Raw genomic sequence first — 9,155 nt, 5'->3', positions numbered from 1 at the left:
ACCCTGCAAAATTTATGAGGAAGTGCAGCATGGGCCCCGTCAACGGGGGGGGGGGGGCACTTTTTGGTAGACCATGTCATACGTTTTTAAGAGTTACTATTTTTAAGCTGGTTTGAGACAAAATCAAACCACAAAAACTATTATTCTCCCCAATTAGATATCGTTTTAAGGTGTTTTGAGGGTGTAAAAAGTGAAAAATTTTCTTCGTTTTTCTTTTTCCAAAATGTTGGCCCCTCACTCAAAATTGCTTGCCGGGCCCATGTGCAGACGTTTATGACATATTTATTATCTTTTGATAAAACAAAGGCAATAATTACATTGTCGTAAAAACCGCTCTCATCCATAAATTTAGCAGGGTATCTCGCTACGTATGTTAGTGTATGTGTAAGGTAATGAATTAGTGACAAGTCATCTGTGACGACGGTCTGTAACGACGGTCTGTATTGTAATTGTTCTCGTCTTACAATTTTTCTTAGTTGGTAAGAAAGGCTTTTTCATCGACTGCCTCGTTTTGAATTGATCGATATGGTGTTCAACATAACCAACCTCTATTTTGTCATTTTAAGACTCGTGACATATAGTTACCCTAGCAATTGTCTGAAAACGAGGCAGTCGTTCTTTGTGACGTAAGGTTTATCAGTTAGAGATATTGTAGAAAACTGCAGCCATGTTGAATTCGGTATTTTTCATTTCGAAATTCCTGGATTTGTGAAAGTTGAAAAATGAAAATACTAGTACAGGGCTAAGCCTGGGATTCTGTTATTCCTCGTCCGGAAAGGCTTAAATTCCGTTTTATCTACAAAGAAGTAGTGTTGAATTTGCAACATGATGCAGAATTTGACAGTAGAAGAGCTTCAAATTCGGAAGCGCTGCAAAATTAAACATCGTTAAATTGACAGTGCTCTTACGTGACATTCTGAACTAAAATGAAACATTTAGATTGTTTTCAACAAAATAATCAGGACTGTCTTATTTGAAGAATACACGTTTTTTTTTTAAGAAACTAGTTTTCTCAAGCAGCCTTAATGTTTCTTAAGAAATCGGCCTTTTGAGCCTTAAATGTTTCTTACATGTTTCTAAACTTTGTTAAGCTTAAAGGACGCATGTCGATAATACAATAGCCTAATTGACTAATCTACGGTACTTTCCTCTCTTCTATATTGATTTTCTGACTTTCTCAAGTGTTTCTAACTGTTATGTATGTATATTTCTGGAACCTTGATTGGAAGGTTCTTAAAAAAACGAATTAAAAAATGCTATTTTCTCATTCTCAGCCTCAGCATGTTTCTTAGATGTTTCTTAGTTTTTAAGGCATTCTGAGCCTCATGTTTCTTAAAAGTGTGTTTCTTGAAAAAAAAAATATGTATCAGGAAAAAATGATAAAATGTTTTCATTCACAGCCAGGGTCACTTCTTTCTCCATCTACTAAATATTGATTTCTAATCCAGTTTAAAAATGAGATATTGGTACAGAAAGCCTGATCATGGACGTTTTGGTAGACTGGTACACCAGTCGGTTTGGAACAATATCACGTGGGAGAAGTAAGCATAGGAGTAGGATAATCATAGGAAGAAAATTTCTCGATGGGAATAGGCTGAAAGCAACTCTTTTGTTTTCAGGCTGTACTATTTTAGGTGTACAAATTTTCTTGAACAGAAAATTTTGCATTTTTTCGCGAATTTACCCTTTTTCGCGAATGTATATGTCTTTGAAAATTTTTGAAAGGGCTATTCGTGAAAGTATAAATGCTCTCGAGAAATTCTTGACAAAATAGAAAATCTGCAAAACTTTTAACTTAAAATAAAATCCAAGATTTATCACAGCTTTAAATTGGTAATATACCTTGATTTGTAAATGTTTATGTACTTTTCGACCTCGTGAAAGTTCCTACTCGCGAAAGCATATTGAGGGTGATGCAAACTAAAATATCATGAAAATATACACTCGTTCAACCAAAATATCATGGAAAAAATATTGATAAAAATAGTGCAGAAATACATCATACAATAGGTGTAGACAGTACCAGACTTCTATTATATGCTAGTATAGAAGTCTGGTACTGTCTATTATTGGACGCTTTCTAATTTTTTGCCCAAACTTTGAGCTTTTAAGGGGGGGGTTTCAGGGGGTACCCGATTCCGTAATTCCGCCAATTTTTTCTCCAATTTCCGTCAAACCGTCTTAAATTGAACCAAAATTCCGTCACCGAAAATTCCTTTGAAATTCAATATTTTTGTCGAAAATTCCTTTGAAATTCAATATTTTTGTCGAAAATTCCGCAAATTTTGAAAATCTTTTACCAATTCCGAAATTCCGGAAATTTTTTTGCTAAATTCCGTTTTTCCGCACTAAAATTGTCTAATTTTCCGTCTCCGTCAGAGAACCCAATTTCCGTAATTCCGTCTAAATTTTCGCCAAATTCCGCCACTCCGTCCGAAAAAAGGGCCGATTCCGCTCCTCCGCCAACCATGAAACCCCCCCCTTTTAAATTTTAAGCTTCTATACTTGATTAAAGTAACTTATATAGAAATATCCCTCGATCGAGCGGGCAGAAAGCGATATCAACATACTAACATTTTTTACAAGAACAAATTATATAAGAACATAGGCTTCGATGGCTAAAATTTTAAGAACAAGTTAAACATCCGAAGACGTCAAAAATTTTGGATCTTCTTATAAGAGAAAACGTGTAAATCAAAATGAAAACTTGAGAGATCTGGATAAATTCTAGGGGAACTTGATTTTGTCTGACATACATCTTTCTATATGGGACAAACAATTTAGGTCCTTGGATGAATTTCAAAGACCAATTTCAAGTAAAAGGTTTTAGGCCTACCCTTTATTTCGAAACAAAAATTCAAAAGTGCATAATATGAATCCTTCATATATCAATTCTTGACCCATTGCATTACCGGCACTTTCTGAGAAATCGGGATGTCATCGGAATCCATGTATTCCGATCGGGTTCAAGAAATTCGATTTCGGCATGATCACCTCCACCCCATTCCCGAAGCAATAACTCGACATAGTATTGTTTGTCTTTAAGCAAATGATGGTGCCCACTGTATTGTTGGGTGTATCTGAAGTTAAACAAATTTTAAAATTTAAATTAGGAAAATTTAAGGGGTGAATACTAATTGCAAATAATTGTAGAGATCAATCGACAATTAAAAATAATTCATTTATGAAAAGCCAAAAAGGTTCTTCTAGCGCCTAAAATATCAAAAAATAGAAAAGATAAAATTGAATTTTCTTGGATACTTTATCGGTCATTTATCGGAACACCAACCTTTATTGGCGTTATTGTTGTGCTCGTGGCGTTAAAAAGGCTGGTGTAAAAAGGACCAATATTTTACAATTTTAACCTAAAAGCGGCGTTAATTTTTTATCATTATTTCTCAATTTAAAGAATTTTAGGTATGATTCGAAAACAAAAGTTATCCATTGTTTTACTCTAGATTTAAAACTTCAGTGAAATATTTAATATATTTGAAAATCAGTGATTTTCGATGGAATTTTCAACAGTTTACTGCTGAAAAATGATATTCCACGGAAACAACAGCTGATTGGTTGAAACTTATAACCAATCAGCTGTCGTGAATATTACTTACGTATCGAATGAAAACATTCCAGTGTATAAATTGTGAGCTCGCATATCAATCACTAATGTTTTATGAGAAGTTGTGCCATCATCTCCTCCTATGTTAAACTCGCACATGTTATCGCAAGCCATTCGGAATCGATAATTCCCTGTTGTTGGCGGAATGAAATATGCCTCCATGCGCATACCATACTGATCTCGCCTAGTGATTGAAGGAAATGATCGACAGAAAAAGTGATAGAATTATCAGCAATATCGTTGTTGATCATTTGAGCATGAATTTATTATTTGAGAGAGTGTTCGATACCTTAAAGTGCGAAGTCAAAGGTTTGTCTCAACTTTTAGGTTTAAAGCTCCTGTGATTTTGACTTTTACCAGATTTTTAAATCAACCCCGATGGATTCCGGTTATTTTTGACGGATTTGTGCAGTCCTCTTTGGAATTCCTCTGCATGGAGGATACGTTATGTTTTGAAATAAATTGGAGTTGCAGAAACTAAGTGAGTTGGCTCAACCTCGTCCCTGTGTATAACAAGCTTTATTTAAACTACTTTGGTAAAGTCAGGAGATTATCCGGCTCTATCGGTAAGCATAAAAATACCGGTGCCGATGATACCAGGCGAACGAAGTTAGAGTTGGCATTTAAACAGATAACTCACCATTCACTTGAAGGTGTGAGGAAGTCATCTTGGTATCCGAACCAGTCAGGGTTGTTTGGAAACTTACCGTTCCCAACAAACGAGTTCCAGGAACTGTCTATGTCGTAGCTAGGTAGACCGGTGAATGCTGTTACGTAGACTGGACCGTGAGCTTTAAAAAGAACCAATGATAGTTGAATTCGAGGCTATCAGACTCAATACTAACTATGAGAGCAAAACCGTAAAACGATGTCAAAAATTATTGTCCCAACCTTAAACGACAGTTAATATATGGTACATAAGTCACAAACAGAAGACTTTTCTCTGACTTTTAATGATTTAAAGTCAATATTTTACGTGGATAGCCCAGTAATCTAGGACTTTTTTGATTGTATTTACTGGGCCAGACAGTCAACCGATTTGGCTATTTATGAACTGAACGGAACATTGAAAAGAGCAGGGATTCAAACCGGGAGCCCGTGATTTCAAACACTGATGCCTTGATCCCTCGGTCATCGCTACTTAAGAAATGTAAAAGATACTTACGGATGGATCTGAAAATAAACTGTCTTTCAGAATAGTTATCATGGCAAGGACTCCAGACATGAACTCGTTCGCCTTGTACCCAATTACCATTATTAATCACCAAACAATAGTTGTTTATCCACAGATATCCAGCTTGAAAATAAATGATAATGGAGTCTCTTTAATTTGAAACTCTTTAACTCGAATGTCTCCTTAACTCGAATAAGTTTTCTAGTCCCTTCAGTTAAAAATACCTTATAAACCCTACTCAAGCTCTCGAATGTTCTTTTAACTCGAACAAATTTGCGTTCTCCTTGCGTGTTCGAGTTATAGAGACTGTAACATTAAGTCAGTCCTTAATGTTATGAACGATAAACTTAGACGAACGAAAAATTCATTGGCTGTAAGAACGAAAAAAGTTTCAGAGAGTTGTGAGCATGATAGTGTCACAATGGTGTGAAACTTGTTAAATAAGTGTGACGTGTGGGCTTGGTTTATGAAATTAACAAAACTTACAAAAGCTTCGCCTCCAAGTAAACCAGAAGTGCTCAATGTCAGGATAATGCTGGCATCCGTTTTTATTGATCTGCACCCATTTGGTACTGAAATCAACACACACTGGGTAGCCAGTGCAGTGGTGGTGGAGTCGCCCTGTTTGATGGTCGTAGTTGAACAAAGCGGCCCGATGTGTAAGACAGATATTCCAATCAGTCTCTACATGAACATGGATCCAATTCGTACTGGTTCCTAACTCACAACTTCTTCCTCCGGATATTAAGCAAGAATTTTGAGCACTGTTTGTGATGATAGTCAACGAAGTCCATCCTGTGTCATAGTGGTCGACCCCTGTAACGAAAAAAGAAATGAATATTCCACCTTTTAAATAAAGGCTTTTCAGAGTAACAATACCCATGAAGAGGGCTGCAAATTGTCGCGTATGTGTGGACCAGAACCACGAACCGTTGCCCTTAGAGAGACTAAATTAGAGAAAAAGGGACTTTATTCCTAACCGATGGTGTAGATTCTGACCATTAATTTTGTTGTTTTCTTAACCCTTTAGAAGGCTGAAACCGATTCTCAACGGCCGTATATATTTCCGATACTGAAAATATTCATTTGATTCTCAATTTTATTTGGTAATTTTACGAAAAAAGTATGAGAGCTGGAAGGCCACGTGTTTTTTAAGAGTACTAATGATTTAACCCAAAATGTTTTCATGAAAAACAAGCTACCTTCAGCATCTACATACTCGTCTTTCGTGTTTCGGTCATCCGCAACTAACTCGCAAACCCAGGGTTGATTACTCTTGTCCACATTGATGGATTTGCATGAAGTATCATACACGCATGCGTCAGCGCAATCGAATAATTCGTTCACTTCGAATGTTTTGTATGCAGTGGTTGCAATGCGTTTGTTTTTCTTGCGAAGTGAGAAGATTCCTAAAGTTTGAAGATTAAGGATTGAGGATATTGAAAATTTAGCAAGTTGTTATCATACCAATGTAAACAGAATGCTGTTTCACAATTCATCTCCAAATAACCCCTGCCCCACATCCCCGGTGAAACTTTCCCCACAGCGAGGATTAGAATTTTTATTGAATTTCAAATGTAGGTAGAAATTCTATTGATTTAAGCTCAAACAATCCAGTGGGGATGGTTTTGGAGTAGAACTTTTTACATTGAAATTCTAATTGAGATGAAATCAAAGTAAATTTCCCAGAGGGGCTTAGATTGTAGGGTTTTTTCCCGTCGGGTGTCTCACTGAATCGGTGACAAAAGTTTGTCAAATTTACTTCAATGCCTTTAATTTAGAAGCTTTATAGTTTTCCAAAAGAGGTGGCCAAACCGTCGATTTTAATATTAGCTACGAATTTTTCACTTGTCCATCTTATATGATTACGAAGATGAATTTTATGAGAGGCCCCCCCAGCGGACCCAAAATTCACGCCATCACGCCAATTTTTTTTCGATTTCACGCCATCACGCCTGAAAAATTTGATTTTCACGATCACGCCAATTTTTTTCGATTTCACGCCATTACGCCTTTAAAATTTACATTTAGTTTTCATGCTCATAATTTTTGTTATATAAACTGTGTGTTTGGTCGTCAATCAGTTTTTCATCGGCATTCTCATACGCGTAAGTAAGTCAAGATTATATCATTTTTCCTATCGGAAACACCCGAAAAATCTGGAAGAAATTTAACCTCTGTTTTTCTATTTTTAGTAATACACAGGGGTAATTTCCAGCTTTTTCGGGTGTTTTCGATAGGAAAAATGACGTAATCTTGACTTATGCATATCAAAAATTGTTGGACAACTGGTTACATCAAAGGGCACCGGTTTGAGTAAATTAACAAAGCCCCGTTGGGTAACGGAGAAAATTTTTGAATTTTGAAGGGTTCAAAGTGCTATTTTAGGATCCATTTCAATTAAATTTGAAAAATAATTCCTGTAAAAATAATGGAAATCTTTTAAAAGTACAAGCAACTTGAGGGGGGCATTAATTGTGAATTTGCGTGAATTATTTTCAAAAGGGGAACGAGGAGGCGCAACCATGGTTTGCGCCGACAGGAGAAATTTTCAATTTAGTATGGCTAAAATCGCCCTCATTTACTCTCTTTTTTCCAAAATATGGTTTAAACATCACAGGATTCCTTTGAACAATCTGCTTAAAATTACACCTCATAATAAACCTGTTGCTTCTTTCTATTTATGGCTTTGCTACAAATGTATATTTTCCTGAAATAAAGGACCTGATGTCTTAGATGCATCGAAGAATAAGCATCTAAGAAAGAGAGGGAAATGTTAGTTACGGAGGAAGCGCAACCATGGTTTGCGCTGACGGGGAAAATTTTCAATTTTCGACCCTCTCATAGCATTCGGCTTTATTTTAAAGACTAGCTAGCACCTGCTAAAAACAATCGGAAGTTACAAGGATGTATGGCATATGAATAGAACTGTTTGCACCGTTTCTTTTATGTTTTAAAATGAAATCTAATTTATAGGAGGCCCCACCACAGTCGGGGCCGACCAAGAAAATTTTGAAATTTAAACCCTCTAAATTGGCTAAAATGGACATAGAAATACGATTCAACTAATAAATATATTTTTCACGATCACGCTGAACTGCAAATTTCACGCCATCACGCCTAAAAAAACTCGATTTCACGATCACGCCGGCACTTCATTTTCACGCCATCACGCCGTTTTTTTCAACATTTCACGCCATCACGCCACGAAAAACCCTCCATCACGCCATCACGCCAACCGCTGGGGGGGCCTCTTATGAGCATGAGTTTTGATTAGGGTGGAAACTTCAACTAATTCATATATCCATTCATTTTTCATCAGAATTCCAACTAAGACATTGCTGCTGTCAGCTCTAGTTAAGACGGCCCACTTTTCACCTTTCCTATTTTAATTGTGGATTGAAGTGAGCATAAAGTGGGCTGTCTAAAGTCAATGCATTGACTTCTTTCAATCCTTTTCAAGCAAATATTTTGACTGTAAACTATGTGCCCACTTTTTGCCTATTCTAACAATTAGAATGGACAGGGCAGAAAGTTGGTCGTCTAACAAACTAGAGCTCACATTCAGTCAGAGCTAACATGACCGAAAAAAACACCGGATGTTTTGTCGAATTATAGAGTTATAGTTGACTTTCCTTAATTCGATCTTTAAAGGGACCAAGAATTCCCTTCAAATTTGAAGAAGGATTCGAATTTCAAAAAACGGATTTCAAAAGAAATTAAACATGAGGGACTGTTGTTTTACTTCGAATTATAGAACGATTCAAATCATCAATTTAGTTTCAAAAGATTCGGATTATAAAGGCTTAAATTAAAGGCTAGTAGTAGGAAAGAAATATGAAATTAAATTAAATTTTATACCTTCATTAGTAGCTGGCAATCGTATAATATTATGTGTTGAAATGGTCTTGATAAAGATTGCAATGGCACAAATAACACACAAATAATAAGATATTTTTCCCATGACTCAACACCGTAAAGTCTTATACCTCTTTAAGAGAAGCTTGAAAAGTGTTTTTCAGGAGTCATAAATTCTGATTATGACAAAAGACAATCAATGAATAAAACTAAATTCTGAAATAAATATGAAATTCTATTTAAAAAATGAATACAATATCAATTTGTTATTGTTGATCCAAAAATATGAACATTTTCATTGGTTGTCGAGCAGCATATTATTAAGCTTAATGAATATTCAAAACTTGTGTGAACGATGAATGAGACTAAGTCAGCCATTGATTTCAAAGCCCCGAAGGGACTAGATCCGAAACTCCAGGATGGAAAATGAAATCCACTTATTTCTCATCCTGAACACGTGACCCGTGTGTTTTTCAGACAAAATTTCTAAATGTGGGGCCAAGT

General features: G+C 36.0%; 1 protein-coding gene across 1 annotated transcript; it reads right to left on the bottom strand.

Annotated features, from left to right (window-relative positions):
* Positions 1 to 2,707: 2,707 nt before the first annotated feature.
* LOC136821636 (uncharacterized) lies at positions 2,708 to 8,891 on the bottom strand. The gene is made up of 7 exons (XM_067077848.1): positions 8,655 to 8,891; positions 5,996 to 6,202; positions 5,280 to 5,609; positions 4,785 to 4,916; positions 4,260 to 4,410; positions 3,612 to 3,803; positions 2,708 to 3,080 (listed from the first exon to the last, which is right to left on the bottom strand). Exons 1-7 carry the CDS (start codon positions 8,755 to 8,757, stop codon positions 2,909 to 2,911), a joined length of 1,287 nt encoding a protein of 428 aa, XP_066933949.1. The 5' UTR covers positions 8,758 to 8,891; the 3' UTR covers positions 2,708 to 2,908.
* Between the last annotated feature and the right edge of the window lie 264 nt (positions 8,892 to 9,155).

The sequence above is a fragment of the Clytia hemisphaerica genome, unplaced genomic scaffold (genome assembly GCF_902728285.1).
Source record: "Clytia hemisphaerica strain Z4C2 unplaced genomic scaffold, Clytia hemisphaerica genome assembly, whole genome shotgun sequence".
Lineage (NCBI taxonomy): Eukaryota > Metazoa > Cnidaria > Hydrozoa > Leptothecata > Clytiidae > Clytia > Clytia hemisphaerica.
The sequence above is the reverse complement of the archived record's forward strand: the minus strand, read 5'-3'. Positions and strand labels throughout refer to the sequence as shown.